Here is a 24,169-nt window from a genome sequence, read left to right as displayed (position 1 = left end):
TTCTCTTTCTCTCTCTCTCTCTCTCTCTCTCTCTCTCTCTCTCTCTCTCTCTCTCTCTCTCTCTCTCTCTCTCTTCTCCCACTCCCACAGTCAGGAAAATGCTCTTTTCTCAGGCTTTACTTCTCCTCTACTTCAAGTGATTATTTGTAAATCTTATAAAATATCATACTTGGAGTTATTGGATATTCATTTTAATCTTACAAACCCTGACCTTAGGCAAGTCTCTGTTTGTTAAGCTCCCTGGGCCTCAGTTTCCCTACCTGTAAAAGAATAGATTTCAAAGAGTTGGCCTTAGAATCTGTGAATGAATCGATGCCCTGTGTCCTATTTGGGGAGGAGAGCATCATGGGAAGTTGTGTGAGTGAGGAGAAAAAATGTAGTAAGTGTAAAGAATGTGAAGATGTGAAGCCTCCTGGTATGGAGCTAATTAGAGAAAGGCTGGCCATGTCCTTAGTGTGGCTGAGTTCCAGGAGAGAAGAATGAAAAGAACGAAAGGGAGGTACCAGGAGAGAGCGAATGGGCCGGAGGTGTCCGACTCTGCCAGGGGAAAGGTGACAACACCCTATGTGCCTGTCTGGTAAGAGAATTTCTTTTAGCTGGGGGGAGCTGGCACTTGAGTGTGCTACCTTCTCTGAGGAAGGATTTTACCACTCCAGATAGAAAAGGGCATGCATGAGTCCCCAAGGCTACCAGCAGCCAGGGTGAGGGGAGAGGCAGATCCCCAAAATGGATAAATTGGCCTTAAGAGTTGTGAACCAGGGGCAGTGAGGTGGCCCACTGGATAGAGAGCCAAGCTTGGAGTGTGGAGATCTTGGGTTCAAATGTGGTCTCCAATACTTTCTAGCTGGGTGACCCTGGGCAAGTCACTTCACTCCCACTGCCTAGTCCTTATCACTCTTCTGCCTTGGAACTGATACACAGCACTGATTCTAAGACAGAAGGTCTTCAGACACTTCCTAGCTGGGTGACCCTGAACAAGTCACTTTGCCCCATTGCCTAGCCCTTGTTGCTCTTTTGCCTTGGAACCAATACACAGTATTGATTCTAAGACAGACGGTCAAGGTTAAAAAAAAGCCTCAGGCATTTCCTAGCTGGGTGACCCTGGACAAGTCCCTGAGCCCCATTGTCTAGCCTTGCCAGCTTTTCTGCCTTGGCACCAATGTTGGCATCAATGCTAAGACAGAAGGTAAAGGTTTAGGGCAAAAAGGAAGAGTTGTGTGCTGGCTAACTTTGGAAGCTATTCTAAGGCTGGGGGTCTACATGGCCTGAATGCTAGACGGGGGGGGGGGCAGCATAATAAAAGGGGGAGGGTGCTTCGCTTATAAGGAGACAGTTTTCCAGCACGGGCCCGGGCCACACGATACCAGATAGGGTCCAGTGAGCAGACAAGGCTCCCCCTAGCCTCTCTGTGTCTGGCTTTCCCAGCAGCCAATGCACGGGGATGGTGTCCCCTGGGCGGCTGGAGTACAAGGACCCCTGGCATTTCTGCGGTTTTTCTCCCCAGACGCCGGATGCCAGAGGGGACATTTGAAGCCACAGCCAGGACCAAGTCCCTGTAGCTTGCAGCATTGCCCTTTCCAAGCCTGGCTTTCCGTTCCTTTCCCGCCTACTTGTTCTGTCTTACAAGGTTGTTTTTTGCCCTGTTCTCACCTAGTTAGATTCTCGCCATGCCCGCTGCCCTCAGAGGATGTGTCTCAGTGGGGATGACAGCAGGGCCTGGCCAAAACCCACCACGAATATTTAACAGTCATGCTGAGGGCGGCAGGGAGGGCCGAGTTTCATGACTCAGACCAGAGAGAATTTCAATTCTGCACTGCAGGACACGGCTGCCGTTCAACGCTACTTCCTGCCTGAATTAATGGTTCTGAGGCTGAAGCACAAGCCCAGGAGGGGGGAGGAAGGGTGAGATCAATGGTACAAGTGCAGTAGCATGAACATGAAATGGAGAAGGCTTTTCCAATTTAGAACTTGACAAACTCTGCCTTCATGAGAGAACCGAGAAGGAACAAGTGAGCAGATATAGCAGATATACGGAGAGATAACCGATATGTGGGAGAAGTCACAGCGCTAGAAATACAAAGGTCACTCTACTCTCCAAGGGCAGGCGTTTTGGTTTTTTCCAATAATGGGGGGGGCTCAATTTATTAAGCTTAAAAAATACTTTTTTAAAGTCAAAGTAGAAAAAGAAAATAGTCCATGTCAGAGAGACTATGGGAAGACTGGAACACGTGATGTGTACATTGTTGGTGGAGCTGCGAATCAATCCAAAGGCTCTGGAAGGCAATTTGGAATTTCATTTTTCAAAATATGCCTAAAATGTCCTTACCCTTTCACCCAGAGATCCTACTATTTGGCATTATATTCCAAGGAGCTCAAAGGAATAAAGAATATATTCACATGTGAAGTACTTTGCAAACCTTTAAATGCTAAATCATCATCGCCATCATTATTAAAATATTCATAGCAGCACTTTTTTGGTAGCAAAAAAAAAATGGACACAAAGAAGATGTCCATTGGGGAATGGCTAAGCAAATTGTGGCACATGAATGGGATGGAATATTACTGTGCCATAAAAAATGATGATTATGAATAATTCAGGGAAGGGCAGCTGGGTGGCTCAGTGGATAGAGAACCAGATTTAGGGATGGGAGGTCCTAGGTTCTAATCTGACCTTAGACATGTCCTAGCTGTGTGACCCTGGGCAAGTCACTTGACCCCCATTGCCTAGCCCTTACCACTCTTCTGCCTTGAAACCAATACACAGTATTAATTCTAAGATGGAAAGGAAGGATTTTTTTTTAAGTCAAGGAAACATGGGAAGACCTATATGAGCAAAGTGAAGCAGGTAGTCCCTGCATAGCAGCATTCACAATGACCGTGATGATGTAAATGCACAGAACAATAACATGAAAGTGAACTCTGATCATATTGACCAAACTTTGTCCTTAGAAGAGTAGAGGAAATGGAGCTCTTATTTGCAGATGTGAGGCACTAAGGGTGCACATGCCCAGAAGCGCCCCCTGGAGGTCTCCTAGGGAAGCTATTCAGATGGACTACAAATGCTCTCCTTAACTACCTTCAACTCCAGAGATCTTGATTTCCAGCTAGTCTTTTTTTTTAACCCCTTCCCTTCCACCTTAGAATCAGTATCGTATATTGGGTCCAAAGTAGAAAAGAGTCAAGGGATAGGCAGTGGGGGTCAAGTGATTTGTCCAGGGCCACCCAGCTAGGAAGTGTCTGAGGCCAGGACCTCCCATCTCCAGGCCTTGGGTCTCTATCCACTGAGCTCCCCAGCTGCCCCTCTTTCTACTCTTTTTACACTGAATTTCCTTGCTTATATATACTCTGTGATTACATCTCCTTGTCATTCCTTATACACAGCTTTTGTACTTCTTCAGTGGCTGTTTCCCAGGCCTGGAGCTCTCTGCCTCCTGGCTTCCCAGCTAAAATCCCACCTTCTAAATGTGAGTGCCATCTCTTGGCTTATTCCCTCCAGTTTCTCCATCCCTATGCTGTTGCTTATGCACAGCCATTTGTATGTCTTCTTCCCCATCAAACAGTTCTTCGACAACAGGAACTGCCTATTCCCTTTCATTTTTTTCCTAGCACTTAGCATGGTACCTGGCGCACAGTAGGTGATTATTTCTTGCTGGATTGACTATAATAATCATAACAACAATAATAACCTCAGCTCCATTTCTTCCAATTTTCCAAGACCTTTCATCATAGCATTTCTGTGAAGGAAACAAAAAGTATGATTCCCCCCTCATTTTACCAATGAGGACACCAAGATGCCAGCTTGAACCCATGTCCCTGACCCCAAATCTAGGACACCTTCCTCTACACTAACTCCCTTCCATTCTAAGATCTGATGCTTAGCTTCCCCCTCCTCTGATCCCCTCTCCCACAGCTGATGCTGTATTCCTTGTCATCACCACCTCCCTCCCTCCTTTTTCTGGCAGAAAGCCACTGAGTTCATTTTGTCCTTAACAGACAGCTCTGGCTGTCCCAAAGGAATGGCAGGTTTGTTTTTCCAAGCACATACAAGGCATTTGTTATTGTAAGAGATGACTGGGCCCCCAGCTGCTCAGGCTGCCCGTGAGGAGCCTGGAATCAGGATGGGCCCCTTGGGGAGATGGGTAGAGAACTGCTTGTACACTTGGCATCTGAGGACAGCTTGGGTGGCTGTGAGCGTGACATCAGCAATACCCTTAACTCATTTAGAGATTAAGCTCAAGCTTAGTCCCAAGATAACTTTCTGTCCCCCTTGGGAAGACTTCAAGGTGCAGATACCCAAAGCACAGGCCAGGTCCCCAGATGCACATAGTAAATGCTCAACCAATACCTGCCCATTGAAAAATTCATGGGACTGGCTGGGTTGCTCAATGGATAGGAAGCCAGACTTAGAGGTAGGGGGACTTGGATTTAAGTGAGGCCTCAGATACTTGCTAGCTGTGTGACTCTGGACAAGTTCATCTCCATTGCCTAGCTCTTAAGGCTCTTCTACCTTGGTGCCATACATAGTATTGATTCTAACATGGAAGGAAAGGTTAAAAAAGAATAGAAAGAGGAACGATTACGTGGTCCAGTGGGTAGAGCTCAGACATGGAGATGGGAGGTCCTGGGTTCAGATCTGGTCTTAGACACTTCCTATCTATGTGATCCTGAGCAAGTCACTTACCCCCCCACCCATTGCTTAGCCCTTACTGTGATAATTAGATTAAGTCTACACTGCCCATCTTTAGATTCAATCACCAAAGGTGAGAGCACCTCCAATTCTGGGAGGTCCTAACCCATGTGTGCTAGAGTGGGTGACGAATCAGAATTGATTGACTGCCCCCTAGTTGTACTGTGAGAAGTGCCTGTTGTGATTGGACACGTAAACTAGGAGGAAGGCACAGGAAGTGCCGCATAAGTGGCCCCTTTAAAAAGAGAGAGTGGAGTGAGTCAGAAGGTCTTCTGAACAAGAAGGTCTTCTGGTGGAGGAGCTCTTCTGGTTCGTGGAGGAGCTCTGAACCTGGGACCCCAAGACCTTGGTGAGATTGCTCTTAAATCTCTCTCTTAGAACTACAAGTGGTGAGAGAAGAAGGCTGACTCCTTTAACCTCCCTGGAGGTACTGGCCTCCGGGAGGTTCCCTTGATTGGGAGAAGCCCTTGTGGCTAAAACCCTTGCTAATTGACTTTTAGGCTCTCCAGCTGGGCCTCTGGAGCCCTGCCAGAGTAAAGCCCAGACTTGAATACAATCTCTTACTCTTACCTTCTCATCTCTCCTATATTTTGTAAATAAATTCCCATCAGAGTAAATTTTGACTTGAGGTTATTCCTTAATTGGAGATTTTCCCCCTGGGGACCAATCTTTAATACAGTCGACCCCCAAGCCCCCTTTTCCCCATACATTGCCTTACACAGTATTGATTCTAAGACAGAAGGTAAGGGTTTAAAGCAAAAGGAAAAGAAAAGAAAACAAAGAGCCATTCAAAGAAGACCCCCAGTTACACTGGGCACTTGATGGGGCTCCATTAGACAGATATCTAATAATATAAGAAATCCTTCAAGATGAGAGTGGAGAGCAGGGAAGTACCACATAGGGAGGGGCTTGGGGGAAAGGTTGGCATCAAGCTCCCAAGCCGATAGGATGTGATTTCCTAGAGCAGGGGATATTTGAGTTGTGTTGTAAAGGATGAGTAAGAATTCCGCCGGTAAAGAGGAGGGAGGGCCCAAGGGATCAGCCTGGTCAAAGGTACTGAGGCAGGAGATCTCGTAGAAGGCATATTTGGGTATCAAAAAGTCATTCATTTTGGTCAGGGTGCAGAGTGAGTGGAAGGGGTTCCCACCTTCTGTAGGAAGCTGTTCTCAGTCCCTCTCAATTCTAGAGCCTTCCCTCTGTTAATTATTTCCTCTTTCTCTTGAATTTGGTCTACTTCATATGGACTTATTTGCACATTATCTCCCCCATTGGATTGTAAGCTCCTTGAGGGATGGGATTGCCTTCCCCTTTGCTTGTTTTTTAACACTCTTACCTTCTGTCTTAGAATTGGTACTAAGCATACTATATTCCAATGCAGACAGGTAGGGACGAATCAATTGGTGTCAAGTTACTTGCCCAGGGTCACACAACAAGTAAGTATCTCAGGCCAGATTTGAATCCAGGACCTCTTATCTCTAGGCCTGGCTCTCAATCCACTGAACCATCTAGCAGCCCCTTCCCCTTTCTTTTGATCCCAGCACTTCAGCAACTACTATGTGCTAGGTATGGTGCTAATAAATGCTTCTCAAGTGCCTGGAAAAGTCAATTGCCGAGATCCTGGAATGCCAGGCAATCAGTTGCTATTTTACTTGTGTCTAACCTAAGTACATTTGGTACCTTGGATCTGGTAGATGTTAATAGATATTTGGTGCATTGAGTGGCATGGAAGGATAATACATGCATCCGAATGATCAGGGGAGAAGCAGGCCAAAGGCCCAGGTACACTCACTTCCAAGGCCCGGCAGCCAACGGAACTTGAGCTTCTGATTCTTTGCAGGGCTGAGTCATCGATTAGAAGTCGTGGGTAAAATTGGAGGAAGGCACCTCTCCCCAAAGGGACTGTCTCTGTTGAATGAGGCACTGTGGGTGGTTTGGGGTCCCTATTGCTCCAATTCTGGGGAGAGATCAAACCCGGAGCCTTTCATCTGTCCTCCCCCTCGCTCCTCCAGTTCTCTTGCTTTTCTCATCTTAGGCTTTCAATGAGTGACATGAAAGGATCCAAGGCACAGAAATGGTTTGCTGCTTTCAGCTCATGATGTTCCTTTGTACCTTTCTCTGAGGCTGAATTTATTGGAAACTTTTCAAGAGCCCAGAAAATCCAATCCAGCTCACTCTCCCCACAGGCCTTCCCCAGCGTGCCTTTGATTTTTCTGAGTTCCCCTACACACCGCAGTGGACCTTCTGCCCTCCTCATTCTCCCCTACCCCTGAGTGACCTGGCCTTTTGCTTTCTGCCCCAGGTGCCCTGGCTTGAGGAAATACCAAGCCAAAATGGTGGAGGAGAAATGTCAACAGGACCTAAAGAAGCCAGAAGTGCCCCTGGAGGCAGAAGCCAGCAGTCCTTGTGGGGAGAACTTCTTTGATATTGATGCCATCTTATCGATGGACTCGGAGTATTCATCTGTCACCCCTATGGTGCCCTGGACTAGCCCAGAGCCTGGGTTGGTGAACCCAGCCTTTGAGGAGACAGATGAAGATTGCATCCTGAATCTTTCCACATCGGGTACAGGTTTTGGGAAGGGGGCCACGGAAAAGTCTAAGGGGTCTTAGTGGACCACAAGCCCAATAGGAGTCAACAGATTTCCCGCTCCATTAAGAGAGGCTTAAGGGGGCAGCTGGGTGGCTCAGTGGATTGAAAGGCAGACCTAGAGATGGGAGGTTCTGTGTTCAAATGGGGCCTTGGCCAACTCCCAGCTGTATGACCCTGGGCAGGTCATTTCACCCCCATTACATCACCTTTACCACTCTTGTGCCTTGGAACCAGTGCACGCTATTGATTCTGAGATGAAAGGGAAGAAGTTTAAAAAAGAGGGGCTTAGCTTCCAGGACTAGGGCAGGGATAATCTGTCCTGGGCAGAACATGCCTGGAGGAAAATGTTAGGGTTCTGGGATCCCCAATTCCACATTGTGACTTGGACCTCGGTCTCTAATGTCAGGAAGCTGACTAGACCCTGCTGGGCCTTCTGCATGGATGCCCCCAGATAGGAATTCTGCTTATCACCCACAAAACTACTGTCCTCAGTCTAGTGGATTGCCATCATGTTCCTTGGTCTTTACTAGCTCCAACGTGGCTCATGACACCACGGAGCACAAGGAAGCTATTCTGGCCAAGTTTTCTAGCTCACTTCTCAAGGAGGGCAGAGAAAGAACAAGGGAACGAGTATTGATTAAGCACCTGCTAGGTGCCAGGGACTGTCCTAAGGGCTTCACACACTCCCTTTAGTCACCTCTGATTTCCCCTTCTCCCCATCAGACCTGACTCGTGGTACCAATCTCGTGGCCGAAACTGTCATTGTGGAAATTTCCCGGGATAACCCTGAGAAAGAGCTGGGGATGAGGATCGTGGGGGGCAAGGACACCCCCCTGGGCAACATTGTCGTGCAAGAAGTCCACCAGGACACCCCCCTAGGCATGGATGGAAAAGTGGCCCCTGGAGACCACGTATTAGAGGTAGGTGGGCATCCTTCTTCTTCGTTGCCCCCAGCCCCCCAGGATGACAGGTAGGACCCCAGCCTGGCTCATGCTTCCCTCCCCAGTCGACAATAACAATCATCTCATTTGGAGAATACACACTCCTCCCAGCCCCAGGAGATCTCCAGGAGTAAAATGACCATTGCTCAAGGTACCCCGGCTGACTCAAACCCAGGACTCTTGACCCCAAGCCCTTTTGTGCCTAGTGTGTACAAGACTCAGTGTTAGGTATAAGGGTTCCAGGCGAAGCAGGGCACAATCCCTGCCCCCTACCGGGCTTGAATTCTATTGGGGGCATGTGGAGGGGTTCAAAGAAAATGCAAGGAGATATTTAAGGAAGGAGAAGTTCTTTCACAGTTTTACTGACTTGGGGGGGTGCAGGATGGGATTGGGAAGGGCTTCATTGAGTTGGACCCTGAAGAAAGGAAAGTGTTCAGCAATCACAAAGGTGGGATTTAGAGTCCACTCCCACTGGGGCAAAGGCCCAGAAATGGGAGAGTGCTGGGTGATAATTCACATCAGTGAGATGAGCCTGGAAAGGAAGATTAGAGCCAGAGGATGGTTGGCCTTGGTCACCAGGCCATAGAATTGGCATCTTCATCTTCCCCTTGCAGGCAATAGGGAGCTCATTGAAGGTTTTGAGCAGAAGGCCCACCTGTGCCTTAGGAAGGTTAGGTGGTTATTCATATAAAGGATGGATCAGTTTGGGGAGAGACTCAAGGAAGGGAGACTCATTAAAAGGCTATTGCAGGGGCAGCTGGGTGGTTCAATGGATAGAGAGCCAGGCCTGGAGTTGAAAGATACTTCCTAGCTGTGTGACCCTGGGCAAGTCATTTAACCTCCATTGCCTAGCCCTTCCCATTCTTCTACCTTGGAACCCATACTTACTATCAGTTCCAAGAGGGAAGGCAATAGTTTCCTCTAAAAAAATGCTATCACAAATATGGGAATATGTCTTGCTTAATCATGCACAGGTATTGAAAGGCTTTGGTTTTTATTTTCTTTTTCTTTTTTATCTCCAATTAGGGGGGAGCAAAAGGAAGAGAGCAGAAGTGCTTGTTTAGATAGATAGATAGATAGATAGATAGATAGATAGATAGATAGATGATTGACTGATGGATTGATATATTGATGATTGATTGATGATCATTGATTGATTGATATATAGATGGATAAATAGATACATGGATAGATATATGGTAGATTGATAGGTTGACTGATAGATTATAAATTGATAGATGTGTACATAAATAGATTGATAGATTATAGATAGACTGATGGATAGATAGATGGATACATAGATGACTGATTAACAGATGGATTGATTGATACATTATATGTAGATTGATAGATCAATAGACAGATATATGATAAATTCATAGGTTGATTAATAGATGGATAGATAGACTGATATAAGTTCATAGGTTGATTGATAGACAGATTGAGAGATTACATATAGATTGATAGAAAGATACATGGATAGACAGATAGATGGATAGACAACACTCAAAGAAATAAATTGATAGATTATAGGTAGCTTGATTGATATATGATTATAGATTGATTGCTAGATAGATGGGTAGATAGATATATGATAGCATTGATGAATAGACTGAGTGACAAATTATAAATTGATTCGTAGACAGTTGGCTAGATAGATGGATGCACAGAGAGACAGACAGATAGATAGATAGATAGATAGATAGATAGATAGATAGATAGATAGATAGATAGATAGATAGATAGATAGATAGACCTGATGGATAGATGGACTGATAGATTTATGACTGATAGATTATACATTTATTGATAGATGGGATAGATGTATGATAGATTGACAGATTGAATGATAGTTAAATAAACAGAGATTGAAAGATTATAGATAGATGGATGGATGAATAGACAGACTGGATGGACAGACAGTTGAATAGATTGATTGATTGATGATTGATTAATGAAAAGACTATTGATAGAATGATAAAGTATATATTGATTTATAAATAGGTGGATGGATTGATATGTGATAGATAGGTTGTTTGATAGGTTATAAATTTATTGATAGATGATTAGATAGATTGATAGATTATGGATAGATTGAAGGATAGATGGAAACAATAGATAGATGAATTATTAGTATCAATTGGTTTAATATTAATATAATAATTAATAGATAGATGATTGATAGGTGATTGATAGATTGAATTATAGATTACATATTGATTGATAGATGGATAAATAGATATATGAGAGATAGATAACTTGATGGACTGAATGATATATAGATTTATTGGTAGATGGATAAGCAGATTGTTAGATTATAGATAGAAAGATTGAAAGACTAATGTATAGACAAGAATAGAGGATAGATGAGTGAATGGATGGATATATGAGAGATTGAGAGATTTCTAAATAGATTATAGATTAGTTGATATTTATATAGAAAGATAGGTTGATAAGTGATAGACCGATGAATGATAAATGGACAGATGGATGCATTTATAAATATATTGATGATTGGTTGATAGAAATATGATAGAATGATAGATTACATATTGCTTGATAGAAAGATTGAGATTATATATTGATACATAGATGGGTAGACTGATAGATGCATATATGTCAGAATGATAGGTCAATTGATAGATTGATTATATATTAATAGAGGGATAGACAAATTTATTGAAGATGGATGGATACAGAGATTGACAGAGAGGTAGTTGGATGAATAGACAAGACAGACTGGAGAGATGGATGGATGGACAGATTGATTGATTATTGATTGATAGACAATTGATTGATTGAATGATGGATTATAGATTGATTGATAGATGAATTGATAGCTTATAGATAGATCGATTAATAGATGGATAATAGATGATGGAAAGACAGTCAGAGAGCTGACAGATGATGGATGTATAGATTATGGATTAATTGATAGATAGATTTATGATTTATTGTAGATTGATCCATAGGTGGATAAAAAGAAATTGATAGATTATACATAGATTGATGAATATATAAATGGATCAACAGATGGATAGACATAGACGGATAGACATACAGATGTCTGGATGGATATTGATTGATTGATAAATAGGTTAATAGACCGATGGATATGATAGAATGATAGGTTGATGGATAGACTGATTATAAATTGATAGAAAGCTGGATAGAGAGATTGATTATAGATAGATGGCTGGATAGAGAGATAGATACACAGATAGATGGATGAATAGATAGGCAGACTGCACAGGTGGATGTACAGACAGACAGATGGTTGGATGGACAGATTGATGATTGATAGACTACTGATTGATAGATCAGATATTGATGGATAAATAGATGTATGAGAGAGTGATTGGTATCTAGATAGATTATAGTTTGGTTAATCTTTGTATAGAAAGATAGGTTGATAAGTTATAGATAGACTGAGGAATGATAGATGGACAGACAGATGGATCCATTGATAAATATATTGATGATTGGGTGATAGATATATGAAAGAGTGATAGATTATATATTGCTTGATAGAAAGATTGATTGAGATTATATCTTGATACATAGATAGATAGACCAATAGATGCATATATGATAGAATGATAAGTTAATTGATAGATTAATTATATATTGATAGAGGGGTAGACAAATTAATTGAAGATAGATGGATGGATACAGAGATTGTCAGAGAGGTGAATGGATGAATAGCCAGATGGACAGAGGGATGGATAGATGAATTGATCGATAGATTGATTATTGATTGATAGACTATTAATTGATTGAATGCTGAATTACAGATTGATTGATTGATGAATTGATAGATTAACAGATGGATGGAGAGATAGATAATAGATGATGGAAAGACAATCAGACAGCCAACAGATGGATGGATATATAGATTATGGATTGATTGATAGATTATTGATTGATAGATAGATTGGGTTGATTATAGATCAATCCATAGGTGGATAAAAAGAAATTGATAGATTATACATAGATTGATAAATATATAAACAGATCAACAGATGGATAGACACACAGATGTCTAGATGGGTACAGATTGATGATAGATTGATAAATAGGTGGATAGACTAATAGATATGATAGAATGATAGGTTGATGGACAGATTGATTATAAGTTGATGGACAGCTAGATAGGATGATTATAGATCGATTACTGAATCGATAGATAGATACACAGGTAGATGGATGAATAGATAGACTTCAGGTGGATGCACAGACAGATGGTTGGATGGATAGATTGATGATTGACAGACTATGGATTGATAGATCAGATATTGATGGATAGATAGATGTATTAGAGATTGATAGGTTTCTAGATAGATTCTAGATTGTTAATCTTTGTATAGAAAGATAGGTTGATAGGTTATAGATAGCCTGAGGAATGATAGATGGATAGACAGATGGATGCATTGATAAATATATTGATGATTGGTTGATAGATATATGATAGAGTGATAGATTACATATTGCTTTATAGAAAGATTGATTGAGATAATATATTGATACATAGATGGATAGACCAATATGCATATATGGCAGAATGATAGGTCAATTGATAAATTGATCATAAATTGACAGAGGGGTAGACAAATTGATTGAAGATGGATGGAGACAGATTGAAAGAAAGGTGGATGGATGAATAGACAGACAGACTGGAGAGATGGACAGATGGATGGATGGATGGATTGATCAATATATTGATTATTTACTGATTGTCTATTGATTGATTGGTTGATGGATTATAGATTGATTGATGAATTGATAGATTGATTTGTAGATGGATGGAGAGATAGATAATAGATTATGGAAAGACAGTCAGACAGCCAACACATGGATAGATATATAGATTATGGATTGATTGATATATATTGATTTATGGTAGGTTATAGATTGATCCATAGGTGGACAAAAAGAATTTGACAGATTATAGATAGATTGACGAATATATAAACAGATAGACAGATGGATAGACACAGACGGATAGTCAGACCGATGGCTGGAAAATGTAGATTGATGACTAATAGATAAATAGAGGTGGATAGACCAATAGATATGATAGAATGATGGGTTGATGGATAGATTGATTATAAATTGATGGGCAGCTGGATAGTCAGATTGATTATAGATAGATGGCTGGATAGATAGATAGATACACAGGTAGATGGATGAATAGATAGGCAGTCTGCACAGGTGGATGCACACACAGATGGTTGGATAGATAGATTGGTGATTGATAGATAGGTTTCTAGATAGATTATAGATTGGTTGATCTTTGTATAGAAAGATAGGTTGATAGGTTATAGATAGACTGAGGAATGATAGATGGACAGACAGATGGATGCATTGATAAATATATTGATGATTGATAGATATATGAAAGAGTGATATATTGTATATTGCTTGATAGAAAGATTGATTGAGATTATATATTGAAACAGATCGACAGATGGATAGACACACAGTTGTCTGGACGGTTATAGATTGATGATAGATTGATAAATAGGTGGATAGACAGATAGATATGATAGAATGATAGGTTGTTGGATAGATTGGTTATAAATAGATATACAGGTGGATAAACAGATTGATAATAGATAGATGGATAGATAGATAGATAGATAGATAGATAGATAGATAGATAGATAGATAGATAGATAGATAGATACACAGGTAGAAGGATGACTAGATAGACAGATTGCACAGGTGGATGCACAGACAGATGGTTGGATGATAGATTGATGATTGATAGACTACTGATTGATAGATCAGATATTGATGCATAGATAGATGTATGAGAGAGTGATAGGTTTCTAGATAGATTATAGATTGTTTAATCTTTGCATAGAAAGATAGGTCGATATATTATAGATAAACTGATAAATGATAGATGGACAGACAGATGGATGCATTGATAAATATATTGATGATTGGGTGACAGACATATGATAGTGATAGATTATATATTGCTTGATAGAAAGATTGATTAACACTATATATTGATGCATAGATAAATAGACTGATAGATGCATATATGATAGAATGATGAGTCAATTGATAGATTGATTATATATTGATAGAGGGGTAGACAAATTGATTGAAGATAGATGGATGGATACCAAAATTGTCAGAGAGGTGGATGGATGAATAGACAGACAGACTGAAGAGATAGACAGATGGATAGATTAATCAATACATTGATTATTTATTGATTGACTGATGGATTATAGATGGATTGATGGGTGAATTGAGAGATTATAGACATATTGATTAACAGATGGATGGAGAGGGAGATAATAGATGATGGAAAGACAGACAGCTGACAGATGGATTAATATATAGATTATGGATTGATTGATAAATTACAAATAAATAAATAAATAGTTTTATGGTTGACTGTAGATTGATCCATAGATGGATAAAAATAAATTGATAGGTTATACATAAAATGACAAATATATAAATGGATAGCAAGATGGATAGACACAGAATGATAGGTCATTTGATAGATTGCTTATAAATTGATAGTGGAGTAGACAAATTGATTGAAGATGGATGGAGACAGAGATTGAAAGAGAGGTGCATGGATGAATAGACAGACAGACGAGAGATGGACAGACGGATGGACAGATGCATTGATCAATATATTGATTATTGATTGATAGACTATTGATTGATTGAATGATGGATTATAGATTGGTTGATTGATGAATTGATAGATTGATTTGTAGATGGATGGAGAGATAGATAATAGATGATGGAAAGACAGTCAGACAGCCGACAGATGGATGTATACATGGATTATGCATTGATCGATAGATTATTGGTTGATAAATAGATAGAATTATAATTGACTATAGATTAATCCATAGATGGATAAAAAGAAAGTGACAGATTTTAGATAGATTGATGAATATGTAAACGGATGGATAGACTGATAGACACAGATGGATAGACATGCAGATGGCAGGATAGATGTAGATTGAAGATTGATTGATAAATAGGTGGATAGACTGATAGATATGATGGAATGATAGGTTGTTGGATTGATTGATTATAAATTGATGGGCAGCTGGATAGACAGATTGATGATAGATAGATGTGTGGAGATTAAAATCAATATGCAAAATACTAAATTTTATATTTATGAATATTTTATTAATAATAAAATAACAAAAGAGACTAAGAGGTACTAACCAGCTTGCTCCCAGGAACCAAAGAGAGAGAGGGAGGAGTTACAGCCAACTATAAAACAATAACGTGACCACCCAAATGTGGAGGCGCAGGAGAGATTAAAGGGAATTTGGGGAAAACTAAGGGACTTATGGGAGATGAAGTTCAAGGTTCAAAATTTCCATTTATACAGATGGCTAGATAGATAGATAGATACACAGATATCCGGATGAATAGATAGACTGCAGAGGTGGATGCACAGACAGATGGTTGGATGGATAGATTGATGATTGATAGACTATTGGTTAATAGATCAGATAGATAGACTGAGGAATGATAGACAGATGGATTCACTGATAAATATATTGATGATTGGGTGATAGATATATAAAAGAGTGATATATTGTATATTGCTTGATAGAAAGATTGATTGGGATTATATATTGATGGATAGATGGATAGATGGATACATACATATATGGCAGAATGATAGGTCAATTGATATATTGATTATAAATTGATAGAGGGGTAGACAAATTGATCGAAGATAAATGTATGGATACAGAGATTGACAGAGAGGTAGATGGCTGAATAGCCAGACATACTGGAGAAATGGACAGACAGATGAGCAGATGGATTGGTCAATAGATTGATTTTGGATTAATAGACTCTTGATTGATTGAATGATGGATTATAGCTTGATTAATGAATGAATTGATAGATTATAGATAGATTGATTAATGGATGGAGAGATAGATAAGAGATGATGGAAAGACATTCAGAGAGCTGACAGATGGATGGATGTATAGATTATGGATTAATTGATAGATAGATTTATGGTGGATTATAGATTTATCCACAGGTAGATAAAAAGAAATTGATAGATTATAGGTTGATTGATGAATATATAGATGGATCAACAGATGGATAGACATACAGATGGCTGGATGGGTATTAATTGATGGTTGATAAATTAGTGGATAGACTGAGAGATATGATAGAATGATAGGTTGATAGATAGATTGATTATAAATTGTTGGATAGCTGGATAGACAGATTGATTATAGATAAATGGCTGGATAGATAAATACACAGATAGATGGTGAGTAGCTAGACAGACTGGACAGATGGATGCTGAGAAAGAGAGATAGTTGGATGGATTGATTGATTGTTAGACTGAATATTGATATCAAATATTTATTGATAGTTTGGATATATTGATTTATGATAGATTTGAAGGTTGATTGATAGATTATCAATTGATTGATAAATTGATAGAAAGATGGATTGCATATATAGTTAGATTGAGTATAGATAGATTGATGAATAGATAGGTGGGTAGATGAATAGATGGATGAATGTATAGACAGATGGACAGATGAATGAATAGATTGATGACTGATTGATAAATAGATGGATAGACTCATAGATTATCATAAGTAGACTGATTATAAGTTGATAGATGGATAGACTGATTATAGATCAATTGATGGAGAGATAGGTGATTGATTAATAGATTCTAGATTGATATATGGATTGATTATAGATTCATTAATAGACTATAGATGGATCAATTGATGACTAATTAGATGCCTAGGTAGATAAATAGATCAATGGACAGACAAACATCAGACAGATGAATGGATGGATAGATTGATATATTGTTGAATGATTGATTGATTATAGACTGATAGATGGGTAGGCAGATAGATTGATGGATGGCTTGATTGACAGATTAATTGATTGATTATAGATTGATAGCTATATGATAGATTGTTCAGTTGACTGATAGGTTATAAATTGGTTGATAGATGATAGACAGATTGATATATTATAGACAGTTCAATTGATTGATAGATGAATAGGCAGATAAACAGAAAGACAGACAGGTGGCTGATTGATAGATTACTGATTCATTGATAGATTATAAATTGTTTAATTGGTCAATTGATGGATAGATTAAAAATTGATTGATAGTTGAGTAATCAGAGAGATAGATGATAGGTTAATTGATATAATATAGATTGAATGATGGATGAATAGACAGATAGACTAATAGGTTATAGAATGATGGATAGACTGATTGATGGATAGATAGTTGGATGGGAATGATTGATAGGTTATAGATAGATTGATATGTTATATATAGAGAGAGATGGGTTGATAGATGGGTGGATAGATAAGTGATAGATCAGTAGGTTCATTGATAGATTATAAACCTATTGATAGGTTATAGACAGATTGATGTATAGAGAGATGAATGGATAGATGATGGGTAGATGGATAGATGGATGGGTGGATAAATTAATGATTGATTGATAGGTTACAGATTGGCTGGTAGATGTATAGACAGAGATTGTTAGATTATAGAAAGATTGATGTAAAGGCAGATGGATAGATGGATGGATAGATTGATTGGTAGATTATTAATTGGTTGATAGATATAGGATGGATAGAACAATAGATTAATAAATTACAGATAGATGAATAGGTATATTTTAGATTGATAGATTATAATTGATGATTGATAGATGGGTAGATGTATCGATATATGATAGGTTGATTGATAGACTGACATTATTAATTGGTTGATGGATTAATAGATTATAGATAGATTAATGGATAGATCTTGTGGATTGATCTATTGATTGATAGATTATAGATTGATTGATAAATTGTAGTTAAATTGATTGGTTATAGATTGGTTGATTATAGATTGATGGATAGATAGACTGACAAATAGATGATGGATAGACAGAAAGATGGATGGATTGATAGATGATTGATTGGTGAGTGGTTTGATGATTGACTGATTGATATATTATAGATTGATAGATTATTGATTCATTATAGATAGATTGATAGATTATAGCTAGATCAATTGATAAATAGATGAATAGACAGGTAGATAGGTACATAGATAGATGGATAGATAGATGGACAGAGACAGACAACAGATGGGTGGTTAGATAGATAGATAGATAGATAGATAGATAGATAGATAGATAGATAGATAGATGACTGATTAATAGATTATCAATTGACTGATATAGTCTTGATTAATTGATGGATAGATTATAGATTGATGGATGGATGAATTAATTGAGAAATTATAGATTGATTGATGTTATAGATAGATTAATAGATAAATGGATAAATCAATAAATTGATATTTTTAGACTGATTGATGGATAGAGAGAAATGCATGGGTGGGTGGATGAATGGATGGATAGAGAGATGATTAATTGATAGATTATAGATTGGTGGATGGATAGATTGATCAATTGATGAGCAGACAGAGATAAATGATATGCTGATTGATGGATTATAAATTGATAAATGGATAAATAGATTAATAGGATATAAATTAATGGATAGATTAATAGACTGATAGATGATGGATATTTGGACAGATGGATTAATAGATCATAGGTTGATTGATAGATGGGTAGATAGATAGATGATGTATAGATAGGTAGATGGATAGATTATTGATTGGTGGATTATACATTGATTGATAGAGGGATAGATAGATGTATGATAAGACTGATAGATTGGTTGATTATAGATTGATGGATGGATGGATAGATAGATGATGGATAGACAGGCAACAGATGGATGGACCAATTTAGATGAATGGATGGATGAGTAGATGGATGAATGGATAAATAGGTGACTGATAGGTTATTGATTTATTGATTGATGGGCAGACAGATATATGATAGGCGGATAGTTTGATTGATAGATTATAGATTGATAGATGGATAGACAGATTGATAGATAATAGAGAGACAGATTGGTAGGTTGATAGATTGTAGATTCAGTGATATATGGTTAGATATTTGATAGATCAATTGTTGGATTGAATGATTACAGATTGAGAGATTCATGGATAGACGGATAGTTAGCTAGATGGATGGCTAGATAGATCAATAGATTATAGATTGATAGATGGAGAGATGGAGAGATGATGGATAGATGAATGAATAAGTAAATGAATGAATGGAAAATTAACAAATACATTAATAAATGAAATCCTGAAAAACTTAAAATATTGTAGAAGGGCTGATAAAGAAAAGGAGGTGTTGAGGAAAAGGGAGGCAGACAGGAGAAATGCAGTGGCCTTCCCATTCTCTTGGGCTTGCCCTCGCTCCACCTAGGAAGCAGCAGGCTTTGAAATACTGGAGAGATTAAAGTTGTTCTGGTTGGGAAGGCTGATGGAGTCCTCTAGCAAATTGTCCTTCCTCCTAGGTCAACGGGGTCAACATCAGCAATGTCACCCACTCTCAGGCAATCTCCCTGCTCCGCCAGGCAGGGCCTGTGCTACAGCTGGTGATCTTGCAAGAGAAGGGCTTCCTGAACAAGCCACCCCGAGATGACAGCCCGATTCCCAGCAGGGCTGGGGAGATTGTGCATGTCACCCTGATGAAGAAGGACCGGCTGCAGCCCCTGGGTATCAAACTGATCCGTAAGGCTGGCAAGGCTGGCATCTTCATTCTCGACCTGCTGGATGGTGGCCTGGCAGCCAAGAATGGAAAGCTAAGCCAAAATGACAAAGTACTCTCCATCAATGGTCAGGACCTGAGACAGGGGACACCGGAGACAGCAGCCCAGATCATTCAGGTGAGTGGAGCCCCACACGATTCCAAGATCTGGCATGGTAGCCAGGAAGACAAGAGCCAGAAATTCCTAGATTTGAATCCTAACTCCAATACTTATTAGCTGGGTGACTTTGGGCCAGTCATTTATCCTCTCAATTCCTTTCTTTATAAAATAGAATAATACCTGCAGCAGGACAGCTAAATGGTGCTGCAGTGGTTAGGACACGGAGCCTGGAATCAGAAAGACTCATCTTCCTGAGTTCAAATCCAGCCTCAGACACTTCCTAACTGTGTGACCCTGTACAAGTCACTTCACTCTGTTTGCCTCAGTTTCCCTCTCTGTAAAATGAGTGGGAGAAGGAAATGGCAAACCACTCCAGTATCTTGACAAAGAAACGTCCCCGAAACATTGTTATTGGAAATATAAAGAAAACAAGGAAAATATATAAAGAGAATGATACATACTATGAATTCATTAAAAAAAAATAGCAGCCACAAAATCCAAGTATCCAAGTAAAGTGAATCCAAAGAGAACTCAAAAGCAGATGTCTAGATTAGCATACATGTATAATTTACATATTTTAAACAAATTGTCAACAATGTAGAGTTTGTGCGTTGGCACATAATTTTTTCATGCATTTGTTTAACTAGATGGGTTTTGGTGGTGGTGATGGTTATTAAGTATATAATAAAAAACAGGAAAGTAAATAGAAAATAAATAAATTTAAAATGTAAATAAAAGAAAAAGAAATCTCTAAATGGGGTCACCAAGAGGTGGGCATGTCTAGAGAATGACTAACTGGAATAGCGGAAGAGGGAACAGATGTGAGATTCGCCAAAGGTGGCATCCTTGGGACTTGCCAGCTGATTGGATAAGAGAGGAAAGGTTCAAAGATGACCCTCAGGTTTTCAAAGGGACACAGAGACGATAGTGGGGCCACCCACAGGAGGAATGAAGTCTGAAGGAGGAGCAAATTTAGGGGGAAAAGAAAAATGTTTGATTGGGGATGTGCCATTTCGAGATGCCTTGTTAGCCTTGGACATGAGATGAGATGGGAGAGGTCAAGACTGGCTCCGGTTAGGTTCCAGATAAGTTAGACCAGTGCTGGGCCAACTTTTGAAAGAGGGGCCAAAGGAAAGGAAATGCTCCTCTGTCAGTCTGTTTCTAAGGTGACTCTTTCCAAGTTTCATTGTATTATATCCTACTCGTTGTATCCCGTCAGATTAGGAAGGATGTCTCAAGGCTGGGTAGAACATTTCAGGGGGCCGCATCTGGCCTGTCGGCCGTAGTTTGCCCGTCACTAGTCTAGGGGACCTAAAAGAAGGGACGATTGGTATAAGGAGATGGTTCAGGAGTAGGTAGACTTGCTTTCAGGTTCAGATGAGAGTCTCAGTGACTTCTGGGGCAGCTGGGTAGTTCTACGGATTGAGAGCCAGGCCTAGATACAGGAAGTCCTAGGTTCAAATTTGGCCTCAGACACTTCCTAGCTGTGTGATCCTGGGCAAGTCACTTAACCCCCACTGCCTAGCCCTTGCCACTCTTCTGCCTTGGAACTAATACAGAGTACTGATTCGAAGACTGAAGTTAAGAGAGTTTGAAAAAGAAGCTACTGCAATGGCAGTTGCATAGGCATGGATGGGCTATCTCTGTAATCTAGACCTGAAACTGAGAAAAAAGAGGCCCCAAGAAGGGAAAGAGTCACTGCTTGGGGGTGACAGGACTTGCGGATGGGCACAGAAGATGGAGAAATGGCAGAGCTGCCCAGTTCTTCTCTGATTCCTAGAGTCTTTCATTCCTTTACCTCTGAACCGTCCAAAAAGAACAAAAGAAAAATGGCCGATTGAGAGTTGACACCTGAGATGAGTGGCAAGAGAACAAGAGAACCCTGAGCTCTTCTGGATGAGTTCAGGGCTTTGGGCCTGAATGTCTCCCTCTCTGGTTGCTGAGAGATCTAATGAATATGATGTCTTAACCCCTGGCATCATTCTAGCACAGAACCTGAGGACTCGGCTTCCCAGACAAAAATCCCTTCTACGACATCGCTAACAAGTGGTCGTCTAACCTCTTCTTGAAGCCTTCAGACTAGGGGGAAAGCCACTCATTTGTGCCCTGGAGAGAACCCCGGAAGGCAGCTGATTTCATTTTGGAATATGTTGATTGATTCCTTTTTTTAAACCCTGGCCTTCTCTCTTAGAACCAATATTGATTCTAAGGCAGAAGAGTGGTAAGGGCTAGGCAATGGGGCTGGAGTGACTTGCCCAGTGGTTACAGTTAGGAAGTGTCTGAGGTTGGATTTGAACCCAAGTCTGCTATTTTTCATGAATGAGCAAATCCATATTTTAAAAAATGATCAGTCTGTCTTCCTAACATGGTAAATATGAATGGATATAACCCACATAAACTAAAGCTCTTTGTTTTTTTTTTCTTTTGGGGGGCCTTGATCATTGAAAACCATTGATCTAATCCACCCCTCAACCTCATTTTGTAAAGGAAGAAACTGATGGGAAGTGCCCTGGCAAAGGTCACACAAATACTAAGGGGAAGTGGCAGAATTTGAACTAACTTAAGCAGTCAGTGTCTGACTCCTCTCTCCTGAAACAGAACAGGATGGAGCAGCTGAATAGCTCAGTGGTTAAGAGAGCCAGTCTTGGAGATAAGAGGTCCTGGCTCTTCTGCTGTGGGACCAATATGCAGTATTGATTCCACAATAGAAGATATGGGGTTTTTAAAAAATCAGTGGCCTTGGGGCCACAAGGTGGCTCAGTGCATTGAGATCCAGGTCCCAGAGATGGGAGGTCCTAGGTTAGACAAGTCCCTTGACCCCCATTTCCCAGCCCTTACCGCTCTTCTGCCTTGGAACCAATACATTGTATTGATTCTAAGACAGAAGGTAAGGATTAAAAAAAATATAGTTATGGTTTCCAAAAAAACTAGTGAGCTGTGTGGTGTTATGGTACATATTTTTGCATGTCTCTTAATGCCTGACTAAACAGAAAACAAGGGGATGCTCATATCTGATTCTGCCTCCAATCTGTTATGACATGTTGCTTTGGTTGAAATAGATGAAGAAAATCTGGCCTCACGTAAATATCTATTTGGAAAGGAAAAGAGTATTTCACAGCATTTCCGGGCCATTCTGGCCTTGTGGACTTTGTGCAATGGTTTAAGGCAGTGATGGCAAACCTTTCAGAGGGGCTGCTGGTGTGAGAAAGGTCCTTGGGCACCCATGGAGAAAGGGAGGGGAGCAGCCTGGCCCCGTATCCCTTTGGCGTTCTAGTAACAAACTGTGGCGAACTCCGTGCTGGGGCGACGGCATGCGTGCCCACAGAGAGGGCTCTGAGTGCCCCTTCTGGCATGTGTGCCATAGGCTCACCACCATGGGTTTAGGGCAGTGATGGGCAAACTATTCCCCGTGGGCCAGATCCAGGCCATAGTTTGCCCATCACTGTCTTAAACAATTCCCTAATTGCTAGGCCCCCACATCCAGATGTAGTAATTAGGGAATTGCTTAAGGCAGTGATGGGCAAACTACAGCCTACTAGATCTAGACCGCGGGGAATAGTTTGCCCATCACTGGTTTAGGGGATTCCCAAAGGTCTGCAGAAAACACTTTGAGCCCTGTTCCATTCAATAGTGTCTGAGGCCCCTGTTAGCTCTAGATTTAGGGTCCTATCTGTGACCCTGGGCAAGTCCTTTCCCCTCCCTGGGCCTCAGTTTCCCCCCCCCTGTAAAATGAGGGTGTTGGACCAGATGGCCTCTGAGGTGCCTACCAGCTAGAGATCTTTGATCTGTCATGATTAGAAAGGAGTTTAGAGTTCATCTAGACCATGGATCCATAGACTCGGAATAGAGATATGTTTGTGTGTGTGTGTGTGTGTGTGTGTGTGTGTGTGTACATATATTTTGTTGATGGCTGTATTTCAATACAATTAGTTTCCTTTATAATCCTATTTTATTTTATGCATTTAAATACTATATATGTGGGGAGAGGGAAAGGAGGGAGGGAGGGAAGGAAGAGAGAGATAGAGACAGAGACAGAGAGATGGAGAGAAGGAGTGAGAAAGAGAGAGAGAGACAGAGACAGACAGAGAGATGGAGAGAGAGAGAGAGAGAGAGAGAGAGAGAGAGAGAGAGAGAGAGAGAGAGAGAGAGAGAGAGA

General features: G+C 40.3%; 1 protein-coding gene across 1 annotated transcript; it reads left to right on the top strand.

The window, feature by feature from the left end:
• Positions 1–672: 672 nt before the first annotated feature.
• LOC123253773 (ligand of Numb protein X 2-like) lies at positions 673–20,690 on the top strand. The gene is made up of 5 exons (XM_044682918.1): positions 673–701; positions 6,987–7,249; positions 8,000–8,196; positions 19,660–20,031; positions 20,661–20,690. Exons 1-5 carry the CDS (start codon positions 673–675, stop codon positions 20,688–20,690), a joined length of 891 nt encoding a protein of 296 aa, XP_044538853.1.
• The last annotated feature ends 3,479 nt before the right edge of the window (positions 20,691–24,169 follow it).

Source organism: Gracilinanus agilis, chromosome X (assembly GCF_016433145.1).
Source record: "Gracilinanus agilis isolate LMUSP501 chromosome X, AgileGrace, whole genome shotgun sequence".
Classification (NCBI taxonomy): domain Eukaryota; kingdom Metazoa; phylum Chordata; class Mammalia; order Didelphimorphia; family Didelphidae; genus Gracilinanus; species Gracilinanus agilis.
Note: the sequence above shows the minus strand (reverse complement) of the source record. Positions and strands in the feature narration are given on the sequence as shown.